Consider the following 24,227-nt stretch of genomic DNA (forward strand, 5'->3'; position numbering starts at 1 on the left):
GAGCCACACATCCTGGAATGTCACGTCAAGTGGGCCTTAGGGAGAATCACTATGAACAAAGCTAGTGGAGGGGATGGTATTCGAATTGAGCTATTTCAAATCCTCAGAGATGATGCTGTGAAAGTGTTGCACTCAATATGTCAGCAAATTTGGAAAACTCAGCAGTGGCCACAGGACTGGAAAAGGTCACTTTTCATTCCAATCCCAAAGAAAGGCAATGCCAAAGAATATTCAAACCACCACACAATTGTACTCATCTCACACGCTAGCAAAGTAACGCTCAAAATTCTTCAAGACAGTCTTCAACAGTACATGAACCATGAACTTCCAGATGTTCAAGCTGGATTTAGAAAAGGCAGAGGAACCAGAGATCAAATTGCCAACATCAATTAGATCATTGGAAAAGCAAGAGAGTTCCAGAGAAACATCTGCTTTATTGATTATGCCAAAGCCTTTGACTGCGTGGATCACAATAACTGTGGAAAATCCTTAGACAGAAATATCAGACTTCTTGAACTGCCTCCTGAGAAGTCTGTATGCAGGTCAGGAAGCAACAGTTAGAAGTGGACTTGCAACAACAGACTGAATCCAAATTGGGAAAGGAGTACGTAAAGGCTGTATATTGTCACCCTGCTTATTTAACTTAAATGCAGAGTACATCATGAGACAAGCTGGGCTGGATGAAACACAAGCTGGAATCAAGATTTCCAGGAGTAATATCAATAACCTCAGATACGCAGATGACACCACCCTTATGGCAGAAAGCCAAGAAGAACCAGAGTCTCTTGATGAAAGTGAAAGTGGAGAGTGAAAAACTTGGCTTAAAACTCAACATTCAGAAAACTAAGATCATGGCATCCGGTCCTATCCATCACTTCATGGCAAATAGATGGGGAAACAGTGGTAACAGTGAGAGAATTTATTCTGGGGGCAGGGGGCGGCTCCAAAATCACTGCAGATGGTGACTGCAGCCATGAAATTAAAAGACTCTTGTTCCTGGGAAGAAAAGTTATGACCAACCTAGACAGCATATTATAAAACACAGACATTACTTTGCCAACCAACGTCCATCTAGTCAATGCTATGGTTTTTCCAGTAGTCATGTATGGATGTGAGAGTTGGACTTAAAAAAAGTTGAGCTGCAGAAAACTGATGCTTTTGAACTGTGGTGTTGGAGAACGCTCTTGAGTGTCCTTTGAACTGCAAGTAGATCCAACCAGTCCATCCTAAAGGAAATCAGTCCTGAATATTCATTGGAAGGACTGACGCTGAAGCTGAAACTCCAATACTTTGGCCACCTGATACAAAAAACTGACTCATTTGAAAAGACCCTGATGCTGGGAAAGATTGAAGGCAGGAGGGGAAGGGGACAACAGAGGATGAGATGGTTGGATGGCATCACTGACTCAATGGACAAAAGTTTGAGTAAACTCCAGGAGTGGTAAGGACAGGGAGGCCTCATGTGCTGCGGTTCACGGGGTCTCAAAGTGTCGGACACCACTGAGCGACTGAACGGAACTGAACTCATAGATGCAAGAAGTCGATGAATGGAATGCCAAGGGTAAGGGGGAAGGTGGGCAGAGAATGGGGAGGGACTGTTCATGATTCACATTTTGTTCTTGGGGTGATGAAAAAAGTTAGAAGTAGACAAAATTGACAGTTGCACAAAATTGTGAACGAACGTGGTGGAACAAGATTGTACACTTTATAAAAGAGGCAAAATTGCACGTTGCGTGTTTCATGACCATAACAAGTATCTGATGAGGAACTTTATTTTCTTCGGATCCTTTTGTGCATCCCTTCCTTCGAGCTAACAAATACCCTGGTGACAGCAAGGAAATGTTTTGGGTGGACAATCTTTGCTGAATATTTCCAACGTCACTATATTACATGGAATTCAGTGTTTAAATAGTCTTCCTCGTATTTTTTTTTCCCCAGAAGAATCATGACTGAGAGCCTTGCCTGGTGGCTTGTCTTGACCAAATAATGTAAAACCTGGCATTGCTGTTAATATCCATTTGAGGAGTCTCACACATTGTAAATTTCTTGAAAGTACAGCAAAGAACAACATAGTCCCAGACTACAGAAGTCAAAATCTAGGGAGCCATTCAGACATTTGAACCTTTTCTTCCTGGAAAGGTGGATGTCAGAAGAATGATGGATGGACTAATGTCCATTCAATATGAGATATTGTACCCGTGAGGGAATGGTATGGGGTTTGGGATGAGGAATGTAGAGGAGATGGAAGGGTGGAATAAAATGAAACTAATGCTGTTCATTTATCTTTTGTCCCCATTCTTCAGAAAAGTGAATACGTTGCTAACGAAAGGTAGAGGAAATCCCTTTACATACGGGTGAATTTGTCATGGGCGTCTAGAAGCACGTGCTCGACATTTTGGTAGTAAATTCCTCAGTCACTATGGTTAAAGAATGTACATTTTTTGTCAAGTCCTGGAATAGTCCCAGACAGCCCCTAATCAGAACCACCAGTGTCTGTGCCACACCAAAATGTACTTACTGAAAAGCCAGACTGCAACCCGAAATGTGGCACATTCCCTACAGAACATACAGGATTCTGACCTTGTCCGAGATCTCTACATGCGGAATTTATAAAGGGCTGTTTAGTCGCTCACTTGTGTCCAACTCTGCCATTCCATGGACTGTAGCCCACCAGGGTCTTCTGGCCATTGAATTTTCCAGGGAAGAAAACTGGGGTGGCTTGGCCATTTCCTTCTGCGAGAGATTGTCCCAACCCAGGGAGTGAACCCACGCCTCCTGCCTTGGCAGGTAGATTCTTTACCACTGAGCCACCAGGGACACGTAGGTGACCCAAACTGGTTAGAACTGTCAGATACCTATGCCGTGACTCCTTCCAACTCTCCAGGCAAATGAGAAAGTACTTTCTGGACCAGGAAAATCAACCTTCCTGCCAAGAGGAGCCTGGGCTTCCCTGGTGGTACAGAATCTGCTTGCCATGCGGGAGACCTGGGTTCGCTCCCTGGGCTGGAGAAGGGAACGGTACCCACTCCAGTCTTCTGGCCTGGAGAATTCCATGGAATGTATCTCCACGGGGTCACAAAGGGTGGGACTTGACTGAAAGACTCCCACTTTACCTCCTTCCCAGCTGAGCCTCAAGGCAAGCCCAAGAACACTGGAGTGGGTAGCCTGTCCCTTCTCCAGCGGATCTTCCTGACCCAGGAATGACACCAGCGTCTCCTGCACTGCAGGCAGACTCTTTACCAACTGAGCTATGGGAGAAGTCTCCCACAAAACCACCATGGAGGCCTCTTTGATAAATTGTGTTTTTTCCTGGTTCAGTGCTCGTGTGAAACTGGATCCATGGATAAATTGGATTATCTAGAATGAGGTCATATGAATGGGTTGACCCACCCTTACACAATCACTGTGCTGATGGGGTAACAAGCAGGGACCCTTGCCATTTCCCCCGGCTCTCTATAAATAGAGACGTTTCAGCCCCCAACACACTCTGATAGCCAGTCACCGACTTGTGGAAGCTGACAGCAAGAGGGCTCAAAGGAGGTAAGTGATGAGTGAGAACGTCTAAGGAGAAGGTTTGGGAATCAGTACAGAAAGAGGTGGGGGGTTTCGGAAGGCTGGGTTTTCTACTCACCTTGCATCAGCTCAAAGACCTTGTGAAAGCAGTGGGTCTCCCTTAAACTCCGTATTAACCATGGCTGAGCCGGAGCTCTCTGTGAGGGGGGAGAGTGTTGCCACCCTCCATGGTGTGGTGTGGTGCAATTATTCCACAAGGCTTTCTGAACCTCGGCCCCCTGGCCTAAGCAGAGATGTTCGTCTGCATTCATTTGTGTTAACCTGCACAGAGAGAACCTCCCGGATCTACAGTAGAGAACGAAACTGTCCCAATTTCCATTTGAGAAAACGGACCCCCCACTTTTGTCCATTTAGAAATCCGAATCCGGAGATGGGCAGCATGGACGCCTATGAGCAGGTCCAAAAGGGACCCCTGAAGCTGAAAGGAGTCCCAGAGCTTGGCGTGACCAAGCGGAAGAAAAAAAAAGGACAGAGACAAGGCAAAACTCCTGCAAACGATGGGAAAAATCCAGGAGAACCAGGAGGAGGAGCTGAGGCGCCACCTTCACAAGCGGACCCCAGCCCAGGTGGCCTTTGAGAAGGTGCAGGAGACGCGACAGATGGAGAGGGTCCTGAAGAAAGCATCCACATCCCACAAGCAGAGAGTGGAGGACTTCAACAGACACCTGGACACGCTCACGGAGCACTATGACATCCCCAAAGTCAGCTGGACCAAGTAGCTGCCCCACCCAGGAGACGGACTATTGTCCAGGGGAAGCAGGAAGCAGGGTTGGGGTCACCTCTGGAGCCTTTGGAAACATTCTTTTACACACATCCTCTCGAGCCTTCTGCTGAGCCCGTGCTTATCAAAGTAATGGGCCCTTACTCTGGAACTGCAATAAAGAGAGATGGCTCTTTAACTCTAAATTAAAAAAAAAAAAAGCAACATCCATGTCCAATGGTTCATGCAGCCTCTGGACCTGTGTGTTCACCAGGAGACCCACGAGGACGAGAAGCCCTAGGCTGTGATCTCTGCCCCAAGAAGTTCACCCACGACTCCACGCTGCTTGCTCACCAGAGGACCCACACCCAAGAGAAGCCTTTCTGCTCTGAGCACTGTGACAAAGCTTTCAACACAATGGGAACCTCCGTGTTCACACTCTGGCTCGAGCCCTGCGTGTGCCCGAGTGTCACTGGCCTTCCGATCCCTGGCTTCTGTCATCCCCAGAGGAAACCCATTCCGAATGGTTGGCCCAGGAACCTGCCCTCGGGTCCAAGTCCCTTCTGCGCCAAGAAGGAAATTCACAATGATTTGTCAATTCTGTACACAAAGGGTGGATGACGTGAAGAGTTTTGGAGGATGTTGGCTCCAGGGGGGTTCCATTCAGTGAATGAGGGGGATATTTGAGTGATGGCTTATGGTTCCCTTCGGATGTTGTTTTCCACTTTAGTGTAGCCTGTTTCACTAAGTTTTTGCTTTGTTTTGTTATTCTCTTGAAAGCACGTCTCATTAGTTACCCGTACTTCATCACGAAAGTGAGCCTACTGTTGACCGCCTTCCTGTTAGGCGGGACTTCACTGTAAAACTGCACCCTCCTGGCGCAGAGGCCAGGCTCTCCAGTGGAATTTCAATTTCAAATAAACACATTTCTGTCAAAGAGTGCTCTGCGTATTTTCTAAGACTTTTCTGCATGGAATAGGTGATAGCCCTGGTTTTGCCTACATGGCTGTTATTATGCTGTGATAGATTCACTCACTCCATACTTGTTCGGGTATTTCTTCCCGAGGTGTTTAGAGACAGGAAGGCTTCCGAAGGTGATAGGTGTCACTCTTCTTTCCTATCGGTGGGCAACTTCTAGTCTTCAAAAAGGCTGCTTAGAAGTCGGTTCTTCTCACACCTTGGCTCATCTGCTGATTTTAGAAAACCCTTTTAAGACTTCTCTCTCAGGAACAGAGAGGAGTCAAACCGATCTGGCTCCCACCATCATGTCCCTGACTCTGTCAAACCCTCCTGGCAGTGAGACAAAAAATTCACGAGATCATTAAAACCAATCCGTTCACCGCAAAACCACCCCCAAAGTCCCAAATAAATAAAATCCGAAAAGAAACCGAGGCATTTCCCCAGCGGTCCAGCGGTTGAGACTCGGGGCTTCCGCTGCGGGCGGCGTGGTTTCCTTCCGCGGTCTGGGAACTGAGATCCAACGCGCCTCCCTGCTTGGCCGAGCGCAAAACCAAGCAAAAATACACAGAATGGATCACTCAGCCACTGTGGAGGCCTCCTTAGCGCATCGTGGTTTCTCCCGAGCGAGTTTCCAAGGGCAAGCGAATCCCTGGTCATCGAGGAAAGCGGGAGGGTCGATGGTGTTTGCCCCGCCCTTACGCCATCCAGGCGCTGATTGGGCAAGAGGCCGGGAAGTGCGGCCTCGCCTCCCGCTGCAGGGAGACGCTTGTCCGCCTGCCGAGTTCGAGGGCAAGTCCCCAGCTGAGGCGGACCCAGGCGAGAAGGCTTCAAGGAGGTAATTGATGGGGACTGTCTAAAGAGAACGCGAGAAAGTCAGGGCACGTGGAAGTGGGTTTCACTAAGTCCTGGCTTTCTGTTCACCTTGCATTCGCTCAGAGACCGTGTGAAATCCAGCGACCGCCCTCCGGCCACACATACACCGTGGTTCATTCGTGGAACGCTTCGGGGAATGAGGTCGTTTCCGCACTCCACGGGGTCCTGTGGTGTGGTTCATTTTTTCAACAAGGGCTTTTAAGCACTGCCCTGGGGACATTTTTGACTACGCAGTTTCTTGTTGTAGTCTAAGATGGATGTCGGGAGAATAGAATGGATTCTTGTCCCTGGTATGAAATACTGCAGGGGGACTCATGCCCAGTATTGGGCTGAGGGATGGTAGGGTGGATGAAAATAAACTAATTGGCAACATTCTTCTTTTTTTCTTTTTTGCCCCCCCCGAATACTGAATCTCTTACTGAGGAAAAGCAAGAGGAAGGTCCTGTCTATCGGGGTCAGTTGGGCACCCACTTCTAGAAGCATTTGTCCAGAGTCCTACTGAAAACTCTGCAGTCAGTATGGCTGAGAACCAGACAGGGGCTCGTGGCCGCCTCGCGGACAGCCCCGGCGCAGAGTCGCCAGCGTCTGCGCCACGCCAGGACACCGGAAGGGAAAAGCCCGACTCCGCCCTTGAAGAGTTGCGCGTCCGCTTCAGAAGGTTCAGCAGCTCGGAAGAATCCGACCCGATCAAGGCTCTGAGGAGGCTGCGTGAACTCTGCGGTCTGTGGCTGAGGCCGGATCTTCACACCAAGGAGCAGATGGTGGACAGGCTGGTGCTGGAGCAGTTCGTGCTGTGCATGCCGCCGGAGATCCAGGTCTTAGTCAGAAGTAGTGGTGCCGAGACTTGTAAGGATCTGGAGGAGGTGCTGAGAAATAAGCAGAAACTGAAGAAGTGGGTGAGTAGGACCCTAGGGACCCTGTGAGAGAGGGAACGGTGGGAAGATGGGCTGCGAGCTGGGAGATGAAGCAGAAGGACCAGAGGGCTTGGCTCGAAATCAGTGCTTCCCACAGGGGTGCGCGCTTGCCTGTGGCGTCACGGGAGATGTTTCTGTCGGTCCTCACTTTGAGGGTGTTGCTCTTTCAAATGTCACTTCCAGGAGGTGGGCTCCTAGACTGGGATACGCAATGAATGCCTTTTTGGATCCTGTGAAGGGAGACAGATCCTATTTGATTTTTTTTCTACAGACTGTAGTCCGTGTCCAAGGCGAGGATTATTTGATGCCAGTCTCGGATGTTGAGATGTTAGGATCTGAGGTCAGTGAGGGGCACGATGGGGGAGACGGAGCCAGGGAGCCCCAGTCTACAGTCAGTGTCGTCCCTCCAGACGAGGGCCAGCAGGAGCGCCAAGACGGGCAGCATCTGCCAGGAGCCAAGGACCTGTCGAGGGGGCAGGTGAGTGTGATGTCTTGACCTACAGTCTGGGAGCAGGTTGAAGAGGGTCGGGTGGGCGTGGCTGCGAAAGTAATTGGGAGAACTTGGCAAAGGACAAGAATGGACCCACTGCGTGCCGGAATTCCCATGGTTGCATTCCATGCCCAGCCGTTTTCCAGCCAGTGTGAGAATGAAGACTCACCCATGTTTCCTAGTGCTTCACCATGGAAGCTTGTGGCCATAAGCACGAGGACAGAGGAGTCCTGTTTCCACGGGATGGTGCTGGGTCAGTTCGTCAGGCGTAAATGGGCTCAGAGCTGTTTTACCCATGATGGATTTCGTCAGAGGCACTTACTATTGGGGAATATTGTAAATTGAATTGAATATTGAATTGAATAAAAAATTCCCAGTTGGAGTCATTCCCGCCCCGCCCCAGAAGATTTTGGAGTATGTCTGGAGAGAGTGGATTTTTTGGCAGCGTGAATCGGGGGAGGAGATGCTACGGATTTCTCATGAATAGAGACCAGCTATACTGCTTATCATCTTGTGCCCCAGGCCACCCTCCATGAGGAGGACAAATCCAGGCAACGTATCAACAAGTGGTGAAGTCAGGAGCCCTAGAGCCAGAGTCCTCTGCTTGCAGAGTCAGGGGCAGGGAGGATTTGAGATGAGGTGGAGACATATGTGCAAGACAGTTGGCAGTGCCAGCTGTGAAATCTGGACTTGATTGCCAGAGGTGGTCGGTATAGATCAAGGACAGTCATGGGAATCAGGAGAGGACTGCCAGTCAGGGTGATGGGAAGCAGTCAGGGCATATCCCCCAAACTGATATTCAGAAAGCTGGAGTCTTAGATCAGGGTACTAGGGGGGTGGGGAAAGAGGAGACAGAGCTTGCCATGGGCTAAGGCAGTGGGATTGACTCTGCTTGGTTGCCCCTTGTCAGGGCCAGAAAGCTCTCCCGCCAGAGACCATTCCTGAAACAGGTGAACTGGAGGGTCAGATGCCCTCCAAGGAGAACTTGGAGAAGGACCTGCTGGAAGACACAGGAGTGACAAGAACCCTTCCGCCTCAAGAGCCTGAACTTCTGCAGGATGGTGGTGAGTATTAAACACTTGGAGACCACAGGAGGTAATGACTGCCTCCACTGATGTCCAGGAAGGGGTGCCCAGCACTTCCATCCCTTGGTGTTGGGGCCGGGTAGGAGTTGGTTCTCCTGTGCCAACCTTCTCCGTCATCAATGTTCCAGAGTGTTTCATCAGCGAGACTCAGGTAGTTTGGTCGATGGGAAGTGTGTGGCGAAGATTAGGGATGGTTCCAATGAGGCTGGCACCATGGAAAATGCTCCTTGATAAATATGGTGCTGAATCTCTTCTTTCAGCAGATTCTGGGAGGGCAGAGAGAGAGGGGAGAGTCCCCAGGAAGGAACTGATACTTCAGATGTGGCTCCTGAACGCTTTCCTCCTGTGTTCCAGAGGGAGACGTTTCCACTACGAGTGGATCCAGACGAGGTCCTCTGAAGAATCGCAGACACGTCCTAAGGAAACGGGACAGCAGCTCCACTTGCCAAGATGAGCGTTCAGAAGCAGCCACGTGTTTGGACCAAGGAGAGCTCTCAGGACAGCTTGGGCCCCATTCCGTTGGTTCATCTGGCACCGTGGGACCCACCAGTGTTCCTGAGGGAGCAGAAACCCCGGGTTGGGCACCCTCTGAATGCAGGGTTTGCAAAAAGAGCTTTCCTTATCAATCTCAGCTTACCCTGCACCAGAGGACACACACAGGAGAGAGGCCCTTTCAATGCGACATCTGTGCCAAAGGGTTCATGCAGCCTTCGGACCTGCGGGTTCACGAGCGGATCCACACTGGCGAGAAGCCCTACAGCTGTGATCTCTGCCTCAAGAAGTTCACCCACTACTCCACACTGCGCACTCACAAGAGGACCCACACCCAGGAGAAGCCTTTCCGCTGTGAGCAGTGTGACAGAGCCTTCAGCCGCCTAGGGAACCTCAACGTTCACCGACGCATCCACTCTGGGGTCAAGCCCTACGTGTGCCCCGAGTGTCACCGTGCCTTCCGTCAGCTGGGCGCTTTGAAACGCCACCAGAAAATCCATTCCAAATGACTGGCTCAGGACCCTGCCCTCAGTGCCAGGTCTTTTCTGTTTTAATGAGAAAATTTAGAATGTTTGCCACCTGTGTGATACAAAGTGTGGATGACCAAGGAAGAGCTTAGGAAGATACGGGAACCCAGTGGGGTTCCATTTACGTGAAATAAGATATTTGAATGATGACTTATTTTTCCCTTTGGATTTTGTTTTCTGCTTTGCTATAGACTATAGTTTTCCTTTTCATTTGTTTATTTTCAATTGGAGGATAATTGCCTTACGATGTGAGACTATGGTTTTCTTACACGTGTTTGCTTTGTGTTCTTGTTCTTCCCTTGATGCTGTGTCTCACTGGTCATCAGAACCTCATCATCAGAGTGAGGCTACTGCCGACTGCCTTCTTATCAGGTGTGATTTCCTTGTAAAAGAGGATGCTCCTAGCAGGACGGCTAGATTAAATACAGGATCACCAGTGAAAGTTAAATGTCAAATAAAGAAATACATTTCTATCAAAGAGCTGTGTCTTTTCTCTTCTAAGACTTTGCTACACAGAGTAGGTGATGGCTGTGGTTTTGTCTATGTGGCCATTATGTTGAGATATGTTCCCTTTGTACTAGTTTGGATACTGCTTCCTTAGGTATTTAGAAAAAGAAGGCTTCTTAAATTGATAAGTGACATTCTTTTCCCCTGCTGCTGCTAAGTCGCTTCAGTCGTGTCCGACTCTGTGTGACCCCGAAGACGGCAGCCCACCAGGCTCCCCCGTCCCTGGGATTCTGCAGGCAAGAACGCTGGAATGGGTTGCCAATTCCTTCTCCAATGCATGAAAGTGAAAAGTGAACGTGAAGTTGCTCAGTCGTGTCCTCCTCTTAGCGACCCCATGGACTGCAGCCCACCAGGCTCCTCCGCCCATGGGATTTTCCAGGCAAGAGCACTGGAGTGGGATGCCATTGCCTTCTTTTTCCCTAGTGGTGTACAGCCTCTGGTTTCTGTGATGCCTCTCTGAAATGGCTTCTTACAGTTGATCTCATCAGCTGATTTTCGACAAAATTCTCTGATGACTTATTTCATGAGGAAAGAGACAAGATTAGGTAACCCAATTTGATTACAACCATCGGATTACAGTTATTGGACTGCCTCACTGTTTCCAAGCAGAGAGAAAAAATTCATTAGATCAGGAAAATCAGTTTCCCCAAGAAATGCCATCCATGAAATCTAAAATAAATAAAATACATAGGAGAACGTTTACTACCAAACCAATATGGTGGCCTCTCTAATGGTTCTTCCTGTTGGAGTCTCCACAGGAAACTGAATCTACCCAGATTATCCAAAGTGGTTCTTTCCATGCCCTTTATCCAATCACTGGGATGATGAGGTTATGGCCAGAAACCCCTGCAGTTTCACCCAACTCTCTATAAATACAGACATTTCGGCTCCAGACACACTTTGAGAGCCAGTCCCTGACCTGAGGAGGCTGAAGGCAAGAAACCTCGAAGGGGTAAGTGATGAGTGGGCACGTCCAAGGAGAAGGCTTAGAAATGAGGACACACGGGTGGGTTTCAGAAAGGTCTGGCATTCTGCTCATCTTGCATTAGCTGGGAGACTTGTGACAGGAGATCTTCCTCTAACCCCACATGAACAAGGGTTAATCGAGCTCTTCTGTGAGGGGAGGAGAATGTTTCCACACGTGGTGCTGTGAGGTGGCTCGTTTTCTTCAGGGGTTTCTGAGCAGTGACCCTATCGCCATTTAAAAACTACATATATATTTATTATTAGTTTTAAAAGATTTTTCTATTAATTTTTTATTTTTACTTTACTTTACAATACTGTATTGGTTTTGCCATACATTGACACATTGACATGAATCCACCACAGGTGTACATGGGTTCCCAAACATGAACCCCCCCTCCCACCTCCCTCCCCATAACATCTCTCTGGGTCATCCCCGTGCACCAGCCCCAAGCATGCTGTATCCTGCATCGGACATAGACTGGCGATTCGATTCTTACATGATAGTATACATGTTTCAATGCCATTCTCCCAAATATTCCCACCCTCTCCCTCTCCCTCTGAGTCCAAAAGTCCCCTATACACTTCTGTGTCTTTTTTGCTGTCTTGTATACAGGGTCATCATTGCCATCTTTCTAAATTCCATATATATGTGTTAGTATACTGTATTGGTGTTTTTCTTTCTGGCTTACTTCACTCTGTATAATCGGCTCCAGTTTCATCCATCTCATCAGAACTGATTCAATAAAAGCCATATGATTATCTCAATAGATGCAGAGAAGGCCTTTGACAAAATTCAACATCCATTTACGATAAAAAAAAAAAACTCTCCAGAAAGCAGGAATAGAAGGAACACACCTCAACATAACAATAGCTATATATGACAAACCCACAGCAAACATTATCCTCAATGGTGAAAAATTGAAAGCATTTCCCCTAAAGTCAGGAACAAGACAAGGGTGCCCACTTTCACCGCTACTATTCAACATAGTTCTGGAAGTTTTGGCCACAGCAGTCAGAGCAGAAAAAGAAATAAAAGGAATCCAGAGTGGAAAAGAAGAAGTAAAACTCTCACTGTTTGCAGATGACATGATCCTCTACATAGAAAACCCTAAAGACTCCACCAGAAAATTACTAGAGCTAATCAATGAATATAGTAAAGTTGCAGGATATAAAATCAACACACAGAAATCCCTTGCATTTCTATACACTAATAATGAGAAAGTAGAAAAAGAAATTAAGGAAACAATTTTATTCACCATTGCAACGAAATGAATAAAATACTTAGGAATATATCTACCTAAAGAAACTAAAGACCCATATATAGAAAACTATAAAACACTGATGAAAGAAATCAAAGGGGACACTAATAGATGGAGAAATATACCATGTTCATGGATCAGAAGAATCAATATAGTGAATATGAGTATACTACCGAAAGCAATTTACAAATTCAATGCAATCCCTATCAAGCTACCAGCGATATTTTTCACAGAACTAGAACAAATAATTTCAAGATTTGTATGGAAATACAAAAAACCTCGAATAGCCAAAGCAATCTTGAGAAATAAGAATAGAACTGGAGGAATCAACTTGCCTGACTTCAGGCTCTACTACAAAGCCACAGTCATCAAGACAGTATGGTACTGGCACAAAGACAGAAATATAGATCAATGGAACAAAATAGAAAGCCCAGAGATAAATCCACACACATATGGACACCTTATCTTCGACAAAGGAGGCAAGAATATACAATGGAGTAAAGACAATCTCTTTAACAAGCGGTGCTGGGAAAACTGGTCAACCACTTGTAAAAAAATGAAACTAGATCGCTTTCTAACACCACACACAAAAACAAACTCAAAATGGCTTAAAGATCTAAATGTAAGACCAGAAACGATAAAACTCCTAGAGGAGAACATAGGCAAAACACTCTCCGACATAAATCACAGCAGGATCCTCTATGATCCACCTCCCAGAATACTGGAAATAAAAGCTAAAATAAACAAATGGGATCGAATTAAAATTAAAAGCTTCTGCACAACAAAGGAAAATATAAGCAAGGTGAAAAGACAGCCTTCTGAATGGGAGAAAATAATAGCAACTGACAAACAATTAATCTCAAAAATATACAAGCAACTTGTGCAGCTCAATTCCAGAAAAATAAACGACCCAATCAAAAAATGGGCCAAAGAACTAAATAGACATTTCTCCAAAGAAGACATACGGATGGCTAACAAACACATGAAAAGATGCTCAACATCACTCATTATTAGAGAAATGCAAATCAAAACCACAGTGAGGTACCACTTCACAGCAGTCAGAATGTCTGCGATCCAAAAATCTGCAAGCAATAAATGCTGGAGATGGTGTGGAGAAAAGGGAACCCTCCTACACTGTTGGTGGGAATGCAAACTAGTACAGCCACTATGGAGAACAGTGTGGAGATTCCTTAAAAAATTGCAAATAGAACTGCCTTATGACCCAGCAATCCCACTGCTGGGCATACACAGCGAGGAAACCAGAATTGAAAGAGACACATGTACCCCAATGTTCATCGCCGAGAGCCCCGGATCCACACAAGAGGGGCCACTGCAGTGAGAACCCTATGCCCGGACTGGAGAGGAGCCTGCCTTGCATTTCATGCAAGGATGGGCTCAATAAAGGACAGAAATGGTATGGACCCAACAGAAGCAGAAGATATTAAGAAGAGGGGGCAAGAACACACAGAACTATAGAAAAAACATCTTCATGACCCAGATAATCCCGAAGGTGTGATCACTCACCTAAAGCCACACATCCTGGAATGTCACGTCAAGTGGGCCTTAGGGAGAATCACTATGAACAAAGCTAGTGGAGGGGATGGTATTCGAATTGAGCTATTTCAAATCCTCAGAGATGATGCTGTGAAAGTGTTGCACTCAATATGTCAGCAAATTTGGAAAACTCAGCAGTGGCCACAGGACTGGAAAAGGTCACTTTCCATTCCAATCCCAAAGAAAGGCAATGCCAAAGAATATTCAAACCACCGCACAATTGTACTCATCTCACACGCTAGCAAAGTAACGCTCAAAATTCTCCAAGCCAGTCTTCAACAGTACATGAACCATGAACTTCCAGATGTTCAAGCTGGATTTAGAAAAGGCAGAGGAACCAGAGATCAAATTGCCAACATCAATTAGATCATTGGAAAAGCAAGAGAGTTCCAGAGAAACATCTGCTTTATTGATTATGCCAAAGCCTTTGACTGCGTGGATCGCAATAACTGTGGAAAATCCTTAGACAGAAATATCAGACTTCTTGAACTGCCTCCTGAGAAGTCTGTATGCAGGTCAGGAAGCAACAGTTAGAAGTGGACTTGCAACAACAGACTGAATCCAAATTGGGAAAGGAGTACGTAAAGGCTGTATACTGTCACCCTGCTTATTTAACTTAAATGCAGAGTACATCATGAGACAAGCTGGGCTGGATGAAACACAAGCTGGAATCAAGATTTCCAGGAGTAATATCAATAACCTCAGATACGCAGATGACACCACCCTTATGGCAGAAAGCCAAGAAGAACCAGAGTCTCCTGATGAAAGTGAAAGTGGAGAGTGAAAAACTTGGCTTAAAACTCAACATTCAGAAAACTAAGATCATGGCATCCGGTCCTATCCATCACTTCATGGCAAATAGATGGGGAAACAGTGGAAACAGTGAGAGAATTTATTCTGGGGGCAGGGGGCGGCTCCAAAATCACTGCAGATGGTGACTGCAGCCATGAAATTAAAAGACTCTTGTTCCTGGGAAGAAAAGTGATGACCAACCTAGACAGCATATTATAAAACACAGACATTACTTTGCCAACCAACGTCCGTCTAGTCAAGCCATGGTTTTTCCAGTAGTCATGTATGGATGTGAGAGTTGGACTTAAAAAAAGTTGAGCGGCAGAAAGCTGATGCTTTTGAACTGTGGTGTTGGAGAAGACTCTTGAGTGTCCTTTGAACTGCAAGTAGATCCAACCAGTCCATGCTAAAGGAAATCAGTCCTGAATATTCATTGGAAGGACTGACGCTGAAGCTGAAACTCCAATACATTGGCCACCTGATGCAAAAAACTGACTCATTTGAAAAGACCCTGATGCTGGGAAAGATTGAAGGCGGGAGGGGAAGGGGACAACAGAGGATGAGATTGCTGGATGGCATCACTGACTCAATGGACAAAAGTTTGAGTAAACTCCAGGAGTGGTAATGGACAGGGAGGCCTCATGTGCTGTGGTTCACGGGGTCTCAAAGTGTCGGACTCGACTGAACAACTGAACGGAACTGAACCCATAGATGCAAGAAGTAGATGAATGGATTGCCAGAGGTAAGGGGGAAGGTGGGCAGACAATGGGGAGGGACTGTTCATGATTCACATTTTGTTCTTGGGGTGATGAAAAAAGTTAGAAGTAGACAAAATTGACAGTTGCACAAAATTGTGAACGAACGTGGTGGAACAAGATTGCACACTTTATAAAAGAGGCAAAATTGCACATTGCGTGTTTCATGACCATAACAAGTATCTGATGAGGAACTTTATTTTCTTCGGATCCTTTTGTGCATCCCTTCCTTCGAGCTAACAAATACCCTGGTGACAGCAAGGAAATGTTTTGGGTGGACAATCTTTGCTGAATATTTCCAACGTCACTATATTACATGGAATTCAGTGTTTAAATAGTCTTCCTCGTATTTTTTTTCCCCAGAAGAATCATGACTGAGAGCCTTGCCTGGTGGCTTGTCTTGACCAAATAATGTAAAACCTGGCATTGCTGTTAATATCCATTTGAGGAGTCTCACACATTGTAAATTTCTTGAAAGTACAGCAAAGAACAACATAGTCCCAGACTACAGAAGTCAAAATCTAGGGAGCCATTCAGACATTTGAACCTTTTCTTCCTGGAAAGGTGGATGTCAGAAGAATGATGGATGGACTAATGTCCATTCAATATGAGATATTGTACCCGTGAGGGAATGGTATGGGGTTTGGGATGAGGAATGTAGAGGAGATGGAAGGGTGGAATAAAATGAAACTAATGCTGTTCATTTATCTTTTGTCCCCATTCTTCAGAAAAGTGAATACGTTGCTAACGAAAGGTAGAGGAAATCCCTTTACATACGGGTGAATTTGTCATGGGCGTCTAGAAGCACATGCTAGACATTTTGGTAGTAAATTCCTCAGTCACTATGGTTAAAGAATGTACATTTTTTGTCAAGTCATGGAATAGTCCCAGACAGCCCCTAATCAGAACCACCAGTGTCTGTGCCACACCAAAATGTACTTACTGAAAAGCCAGACTGCAACCCGAAATGTGGCACATTCCCTACAGAACATACAGGATTCTGACCTTGTCCGAGATCTCTACATGCGGAATTTATAAAGGGCTGTTTAGTCGCTCACTTGTGTCCAACTCTGCCATTCCATGGACTGTAGCCCACCAGGGTCTTCTGGCCATTGAATTTTCCAGGGAAGAAAACTGGGGTGGCTTGGCCATTTCCTTCTGCGAGAGATTGTCCCAACCCAGGGAGTGAACCCACGCCTCCTGCCTTGGCAGGTAGATTCTTTACCACTGAGCCACCAGGGACACGTAGGTGACCCAAACTGGTTAGAACTGTCAGATACCTATGCCGTGACTCCTTCCAACTCTCCAGGCAAATGAGAAAGTACTTTCTGGACCAGGAAAATCAACCTTCCTGCCAAGAGGAGCCTGGGCTTCCCTGGTGGTACAGAATCTGCTTGCCATGCGGGAGACCTGGGTTCGCTCCCTGGGCTGGAGAAGGGAACGGTACCCACTCCAGTCTTCTGGCCTGGAGAATTCCATGGAATGTATCTCCACGGGGTCACAAAGGGTGGGACTTGACTGAAAGACTCCCACTTTACCTCCTTCCCAGCTGAGCCTCAAGGCAAGCCCAAGAACACTGGAGTGGGTAGCCTGTCCCTTCTCCAGCGGATCTTCCTGACCCAGGAATGACACCAGCGTCTCCTGCACTGCAGGCAGACTCTTTACCAACTGAGCTATGGGAGAAGTCTCCCACAAAACCACCATGGAGGCCTCTTTGATAAATTGTGTTTTTTCCTGGTTCAGTGCTCGTGTGAAACTGGATCCATGGATAAATTGGATTATCTAGAATGAGGTCATATGAATGGGTTGACCCACCCTTACACAATCACTGTGCTGATGGGGTAACAAGCAGGGACCCTTGCCATTTCCCCCGGCTCTCTATAAATAGAGACGTTTCAGCCCCCAACACACTCTGATAGCCAGTCACCGACTTGTGGAAGCTGACAGCAAGAGGGCTCAAAGGAGGTAAGTGATGAGTGAGAACGTCTAAGGAGAAGGTTTGGGAATCAGTACAGAAAGAGGTGGGGGGTTTCGGAAGGCTGGGTTTTCTACTCACCTTGCATCAGCTCAAAGACCTTGTGAAAGCAGTGGGTCTCCCTTAAACTCCGTATTAACCATGGCTGAGCCGGAGCTCTCTGTGAGGGGGGAGAGTGTTGCCACCCTCCATGGTGTGGTGTGGTGCAATTATTCCACAAGGCTTTCTGAACCTCGGCCCCCTGGCCTAAGCAGAGATGTTCGTCTGCATTCATTTGTGTTAACCTGCACAGAGAGAACCTCCCGGATCTACAGTAGAGAACGAAACTGTCCCAATTTCCATTTGAGAAAACGGACCCCCCACTTTTGTCCATTTAGAAATCCGAATCCGGAGATGGGCAGCATGGACGCCTATGAGCAGGTCCAAAAGGGACCCCTGAAGCTGAAAGGAGTCCCAGAGCTTGGCGTGACCAAGCGGAAGAAAAAAAAGGACAGAGACAAGGCAAAACTCCTGCAAACGATGGGAAAAATCCAGGAGAACCAGGAGGAGGAGCTGAGGCGCCACCTTCACAAGCGGACCCCAGCCCAGGTGGCCTTTGAGAAGGTGCAGGAGACGCGACAGATGGAGAGGGTCCTGAAGAAAGCATCCACATCCCACAAGCAGAGAGTGGAGGACTTCAACAGACACCTGGACACGCTCACGGAGCACTATGACATCCCCAAAGTCAGCTGGACCAAGTAGCTGCCCCACCCAGGAGACGGACTATTGTCCAGGGGAAGCAGGAAGCAGGGTTGGGGTCACCTCTGGAGCCTTTGGAAACATTCTTTTACACACATCCTCTCGAGCCTTCTGCTGAGCCCGTGCTTATCAAAGTAATGGGCCCTTACTCTGGAACTGCAATAAAGAGAGATGGCTCTTTAACTCTAAATTAAAAAAAAAAAAAGCAACATCCATGTCCAATGGTTCATGCAGCCTCTGGACCTGTGTGTTCACCAGGAGACCCACGAGGACGAGAAGCCCTAGGCTGTGATCTCTGCCCCAAGAAGTTCACCCACGACTCCACGCTGCTTGCTCACCAGAGGACCCACACCCAAGAGAAGCCTTTCTGCTCTGAGCACTGTGACAAAGCTTTCAACACAATGGGAACCTCCGTGTTCACACTCTGGCTCGAGCCCTGCGTGTGCCCGAGTGTCACTGGCCTTCCGATCCCTGGCTTCTGTCATCCCCAGAGGAAACCCATTCCGAATGGTTGGCCCAGGAACCTGCCCTCGGGTCCAAGTCCCTTCTGCGCCAAGAAGGAAATTCACAATGATTTGTCAATTCTGTACACAAAGGGTGGATGACGTGAAGAGTTTTGGAGGATGTTGGCTCCAGGGGGGTTCCATTCAGTGAATGAGGGGGATATTTGAGTGATGGCTTATGGTTCCCTTCGGATGTTGTTTTCCACTTTAGTGTAGCCTGTTTCACTAAGTTTTTGCTTTGTTTTGTTATTCTCTTGAAAGCACGTCTCATTAGTTACCCGTACTTCATCACGAAAGTGAGCCTACTGTTGACCGCCTTCCTGTTAGGCGGGACTTCACTGTAAAACTGCACCCTCCTGGCGCAGAGGCCAGGCTCTCCAGTGGAATTTCAATTTCAAATAAACACATTTCTGTCAAAGAGTGCTCTGCGTATTTTCTAAGACTTTTCTGCATGGAATAGGTGATAGCCCTGGTTTTGCCTACATGGCTGTTATTATGCTGTGATAGATTCACTCACTCCATACTTGTTCGGGTATTTCTTCCCGAGGTGTTTAGAGACAGGAAGGCTTCCGAAGGTGATAGGTGTCACTCTTCTTTCCTATCGGTGGGCAACTTCTAGTCTTCAAAAAGGCTGCTTAGAAGTCGGTTCTTCTCACACCTTGGCTCATCTGCTGATTTTAGAAAACCCTTTTAAGACTTCTCTCTCAGGAACAGAGAGGAGTCAAACCGATCTGGCTCTCACCATCATGTCCCTGACTCTGTCAAACCCTCCTGGCAGTGAGACAAAAAATTCACGAGATCATTAAAACCAATCCGTTCACCGCAAAACCACCCCCAAAGTCCCAAATAAATAAAATCCGAAAAGAAACCGAGGCATTTCCCCAGCGGTCCAGCGGTTGAGACTCGGGGCTTCCGCTGCGGGCGGCGTGGTTTCCTTCCGCGGTCTGGGAACTGAGATCCAACGCGCCTCCCTGCTTGGCCGAGCGCAAAACCAAGCAACAATACACAGAATGGATCACTCAGCCACTGTGGAGGCCTCCTTAGCGCATCGTGGTTTCTCCCGAGCGAGTTTCCTAGGGCAAGCGAATCCCTGGTCATCGAGGAAAGCGGGAGGGTCGATGGTGTTTGCCCCGCCCTTACGCCATCCAGGCGCTGATTGGGCAAGAGGCCGGGAAGTGCGGCATCGCCTCCCGCTGCAGGGAGACGCTTGTCCGCCTGCCGAGTTCGAGGGCAAGTCCCCAGCTGAGGCGGACCCAGGCGAGAAGGCTTCAAGGAGGTAATTGATGGGGACTGTCTAAAGAGAACGCGAGAAAGTCAGGGCACGTGGAAGTGGGTTTCACTAAGTCCTGGCTTTCTGTTCACCTTGCATTCGCTCAGAGACCGTGTGAAATCCAGCGACCGCCCTCCGGCCACACATACACCGTGGTTCATTCGTGGAACGCTTCGGGGAATGAGGTCGTTTCCGCACTCCACGGGGTCCTGTGGTGTGGTTCATTTTTTCAACAAGGGCTTTTAAGCACTGCCCTGGGGACATTTTTGACTACGCAGTTTCTTGTTGTAGTCTAAGATGGATGTCGGGAGAATAGAATGGATTCTTGTCCCTGGTATGAAATACTGCAGGGGGACTCATGCCCAGTATTGGGCTGAGGGATGGTAGGGTGGATGAAAATAAACTAATTGGCAACATTCTTCTTTTTTTCTTTTTTGCCCCCCCCGAATACTGAATCTCTTACTGAGGAAAAGCAAGAGGAAGGTCCTGTCTATCGGGGTCAGTTGGGCACCCACTTCTAGAAGCATTTGTCCAGAGTCCTACTGAAAACTCTGCAGTCAGTATGGCTGAGAACCAGACAGGGGCTCGTGGCCGCCTCGCGGACAGCCCCGGCGCAGAGTCGCCAGCGTCTGCGCCACGCCAGGACACCGGAAGGGAAAAGCCCGACTCCGCCCTTGAAGAGTTGCGCGTCCGCTTCAGAAGGTTCAGCAGCTCGGAAGAATCCGACCCGATCAAGGCTCTGAGGAGGCTGCGTGAACTCTGCGGTCTGTGGCTGAGGCCGGATCTTCACACCAAGGAGCAGATGGTGGACAGGCTGGTGCTGGAGCAGTTCGTGCTGTGCATGCCGCCGGAGATCCAGGTCTTAGTCAGAAGTAGTGGTGCCGAGACTTGTAAGGATCTGGAGGAGGTGCTGAGAAATAAGCAGAAACTGAAGAAGTGGGTGAGTAGGACCCTAGGGACCCTGTGAGAGAGGGAACGGTGGGAAGATGGGCTGCGAGCTGGGAGATGAAGCAGAAGGACCAGAGGGCTTGGCTCGAAATCAGTGCTTCCCACAGGGGTGCGCGCTTGCCTGTGGCGTCACGGGAGATGTTTCTGTCGGTCCTCACTTTGAGGGTGTTGCTCTTTCAAATGTCACTTCCAGGAGGTGGGCTCCTAGACTGGGATACGCAATGAATGCCTTTTTGGATCCTGTGAAGGGAGACAGATCCTATTTGATTTTTTTTCTACAGACTGTAGTCCGTGTCCAAGGCGAGGATTATTTGATGCCAGTCTCGGATGTTGAGATGTTAGGATCTGAGGTCAGTGAGGGGCACGATGGGGGAGACGGAGCCAGGGAGCCCCAGTCTACAGTCAGTGTCGTCCCTCCAGACGAGGGCCAGCAGGAGCGCCAAGACGGGCAGCATCTGCCAGGAGCCAAGGACCTGTCGAGGGGGCAGGTGAGTGTGATGTCTTGACCTACAGTCTGGGAGCAGGTTGAAGAGGGTCGGGTGGGCGTGGCTGCGAAAGTAATTGGGAGAACTTGGCAAAGGACAAGAATGGACCCACTGCGTGCCGGAATTCCCATGGTTGCATTCCATGCCCAGCCGTTTTCCAGCCAGTGTGAGAATGAAGACTCACCCATCTTTCCTAGTGCTTCACCATGGAAGCTTGTGGCCATAAGCACGAGGACAGAGGAGTCCTGTTTCCACGGGATGGTGCTGGGTCAGTTCGTCAGGCGTAAATGGGCTCAGAGCTGTTTTACCCATGATGGATTTCGTCAGAGGCACTTACTATTGGGGAATATTGTAAATTGAATTGAATATTGAATTGAATAAAAAATTCCCAGTTGGAGTCATTCCCGCCCCGCCCCAGAAGATTTTGGAGTATGTCTGGAGAGAGTGGATTTTTTGGCAGCGTGAATCGGGGGAGGAGATGCTACGGATTTCTCATGAATAGAGACCAGCTATACTGCTTATCATCTTGTGCCCCAGGCCACCCTCCATGAGGAGGACAAATCCAGGCAACGTATCAACAAGTGGTGAAGTCAGGAGCCCTAGAGCCAGAGTCCTCTGCTTGCAGAGTCAGGGGCAGGGAGGATTTGAGATGAGGTGGAGACATATGTGCAAGACAGTTGGCAGTGCCAGCTGTGAAATCTGGACTTGATTGCCAGAGGTGGTCGGTATAGATCAAGGACAGTCATGGGAATCAGGAGAGGACTGCCAGTCAGGGTGATGGGAAGCAGTCAGGGCATATCCCCCAAACTGATATTCAGAAAGCTGGAGTCTTAGATCAGGGTACTAGGGGGGTGGGGAAAGAGGAGACAGAGCTTGCCATGGGCTAAGGCAGTGGGATTGACTCTGCTTGGTTGCCCCTTGTCAGGGCCAGAAAGCTCTCCCGCCAGAGACCATTCCTGAAACAGGTGAACTGGAGGGTCAGATGCCCTCCAAGGAGAACTTGGAGAAGGACCTGCTGGAAGACACAGGAGTGACAAGAACCCTTCCGCCTCAAGAGCCTGAACTTCTGCAGGATGGTGGTGAGTATTAAACACTTGGAGACCACAGGAGGTAATGACTGCCTCCACTGATGTCCAGGAAGGGGTGCCCAGCACTTCCATCCCTTGGTGTTGGGGCCGGGTAGGAGTTGGTTCTCCTGTGCCAACCTTCTCCGTCATCAATGTTCCAGAGTGTTTCATCAGCGAGACTCAGGTAGTTTGGTCGATGGGAAGTGTGTGGCGAAGATTAGGGATGGTTCCAATGAGGCTGGCACCATGGAAAATGCTCCTTGATAAATATGGTGCTGAATCTCTTCTTTCAGCAGATTCTGGGAGGGCAGAGAGAGAGGGGAGAGTCCCCAGGAAGGAACTGATACTTCAGATGTGGCTCCTGAACGCTTTCCTCCTGTGTTCCAGAGGGAGACGTTTCCACTACGAGTGGATCCAGACGAGGTCCTCTGAAGAATCGCAGACACGTCCTAAGGAAACGGGACAGCAGCTCCACTTGCCAAGATGAGCGTTCAGAAGCAGCCACGTGTTTGGACCAAGGAGAGCTCTCAGGACAGCTTGGGCCCCATTCCGTTGGTTCATCTGGCACCGTGGGACCCACCAGTGTTCCTGAGGGAGCAGAAACCCCGGGTTGGGCACCCTCTGAATGCAGGGTTTGCAAAAAGAGCTTTCCTTATCAATCTCAGCTTACCCTGCACCAGAGGACACACACAGGAGAGAGGCCCTTTCAATGCGACATCTGTGCCAAAGGGTTCATGCAGCCTTCGGACCTGCGGGTTCACGAGCGGATCCACACTGGCGAGAAGCCCTACAGCTGTGATCTCTGCCTCAAGAAGTTCACCCACTACTCCACACTGCGCACTCACAAGAGGACCCACACCCAGGAGAAGCCTTTCCGCTGTGAGCAGTGTGACAGAGCCTTCAGCCGCCTAGGGAACCTCAACGTTCACCGACGCATCCACTCTGGGGTCAAGCCCTACGTGTGCCCCGAGTGTCACCGTGCCTTCCGTCAGCTGGGCGCTTTGAAACGCCACCAGAAAATCCATTCCAAATGACTGGCTCAGGACCCTGCCCTCAGTGCCAGGTCTTTTCTGTTTTAATGAGAAAATTTAGAATGTTTGCCACCTGTGTGATACAAAGTGTGGATGACCAGGGAAGAGCTTAGGAAGATACGGGAACCCAGTGGGGTTCCATTTACGTGAAATAAGATATTTGAATGATGACTTATTTTTCCCTTTGGATTTTGTTTTCTGCTTTGCTATAGACTATAGTTTTCCTTTTCATTTGTTTATTTTCAATTGGAGGATAATTGCCTTACGATGTGAGACTATGGTTTTCTTACACGTGTTTGCTTTGTGTTCTTGTTCTTCCCTTGATGCTGTGTCTCACTGGTCATCAGAACCTCATCATCAGAGTGAGGCTACTGCCGACTGCCTTCTTATCAGGTGTGATTTCCTTGTAAAAGAGGATGCTCCTAGCAGGACGGCTAGATTAAATACAGGATCACCAGTGAAAGTTAAATGTCAAATAAAGAAATACATTTCTATCAAAGAGCTGTGTCTTTTCTCTTCTAAGACTTTGCTACACAGAGTAGGTGATGGCTGTGGTTTTGTCTATGTGGCCATTATGTTGAGATATGTTCCCTTTGTACTAGTTTGGATACTGCTTCCTTAGGTATTTAGAAAAAGAAGGCTTCTTAAATTGATAAGTGACATTCTTTTCCCCTGCTGCTGCTAAGTCGCTTCAGTCGTGTCCGACTCTGTGTGACCCCGAAGACGGCAGCCCACCAGGCTCCCCCGTCCCTGGGATTCTGCA

The 24,227-nt window shown here is 48.2% G+C and overlaps 3 protein-coding genes and 1 pseudogene across 3 annotated transcripts; all 4 read left to right on the top strand.

Moving 5' to 3' along the window:
* The first annotated feature begins 3,952 nt into the window (after positions 1 to 3,952).
* On the top strand, positions 3,953 to 4,292 carry LOC128062871 (protein FAM32A-like; annotated as a pseudogene).
* Positions 4,293 to 6,624: 2,332 nt separating this feature from the next.
* Positions 6,625 to 9,596, top strand: LOC128062846 (zinc finger and SCAN domain-containing protein 5B-like). Its single transcript, XM_052655274.1, has 4 exons — positions 6,625 to 7,002; positions 7,292 to 7,498; positions 8,421 to 8,574; positions 8,950 to 9,596. The coding sequence occupies exons 1-4, from the start codon at positions 6,625 to 6,627 to the stop codon at positions 9,594 to 9,596; spliced, it is 1,386 nt and encodes a 461-aa protein (XP_052511234.1).
* Positions 9,597 to 17,824: 8,228 nt separating this feature from the next.
* On the top strand, positions 17,825 to 18,163 carry LOC128062868 (protein FAM32A-like). Its single transcript, XM_052655302.1, has one exon. The coding sequence runs from the start codon at positions 17,825 to 17,827 to the stop codon at positions 18,161 to 18,163; it is 339 nt and encodes a 112-aa protein (XP_052511262.1).
* Positions 18,164 to 20,495: 2,332 nt separating this feature from the next.
* Positions 20,496 to 23,467, top strand: LOC128062847 (zinc finger and SCAN domain-containing protein 5B-like). Its single transcript, XM_052655275.1, has 4 exons — positions 20,496 to 20,873; positions 21,163 to 21,369; positions 22,292 to 22,445; positions 22,821 to 23,467. The coding sequence occupies exons 1-4, from the start codon at positions 20,496 to 20,498 to the stop codon at positions 23,465 to 23,467; spliced, it is 1,386 nt and encodes a 461-aa protein (XP_052511235.1).
* The last annotated feature ends 760 nt before the right edge of the window (positions 23,468 to 24,227 follow it).

This window comes from Budorcas taxicolor, chromosome 18, assembly GCF_023091745.1.
Source record: "Budorcas taxicolor isolate Tak-1 chromosome 18, Takin1.1, whole genome shotgun sequence".
Classification (NCBI taxonomy): domain Eukaryota; kingdom Metazoa; phylum Chordata; class Mammalia; order Artiodactyla; family Bovidae; genus Budorcas; species Budorcas taxicolor.

What these genes read in the sequence shown, in the direction of transcription:
- LOC128062846 (XM_052655274.1), top strand. Translation starts at nt 6,625, where the DNA reads ATGGCTGAGAACCAGACAGGGGCTCGTGGCCGCCTCGCGGACAGCCCC. An exon ending in AGCAGAAACTGAAGAAGTGG is followed by an intron (nt 7,003 to 7,291) that starts GTGAGTAGGACC and finishes TTTTTTCTACAG; the next exon opens with ACTGTAGTCCGTGTCCAAGG. An exon ending in TGAACTTCTGCAGGATGGTG is followed by an intron (nt 8,575 to 8,949) that starts GTGAGTATTAAA and finishes CCTGTGTTCCAG; the next exon opens with AGGGAGACGTTTCCACTACG.
- LOC128062868 (XM_052655302.1), top strand. Translation starts at nt 17,825, where the DNA reads ATGGACGCCTATGAGCAGGTCCAAAAGGGACCCCTGAAGCTGAAAGGA.
- LOC128062847 (XM_052655275.1), top strand. Translation starts at nt 20,496, where the DNA reads ATGGCTGAGAACCAGACAGGGGCTCGTGGCCGCCTCGCGGACAGCCCC. An exon ending in AGCAGAAACTGAAGAAGTGG is followed by an intron (nt 20,874 to 21,162) that starts GTGAGTAGGACC and finishes TTTTTTCTACAG; the next exon opens with ACTGTAGTCCGTGTCCAAGG. An exon ending in TGAACTTCTGCAGGATGGTG is followed by an intron (nt 22,446 to 22,820) that starts GTGAGTATTAAA and finishes CCTGTGTTCCAG; the next exon opens with AGGGAGACGTTTCCACTACG.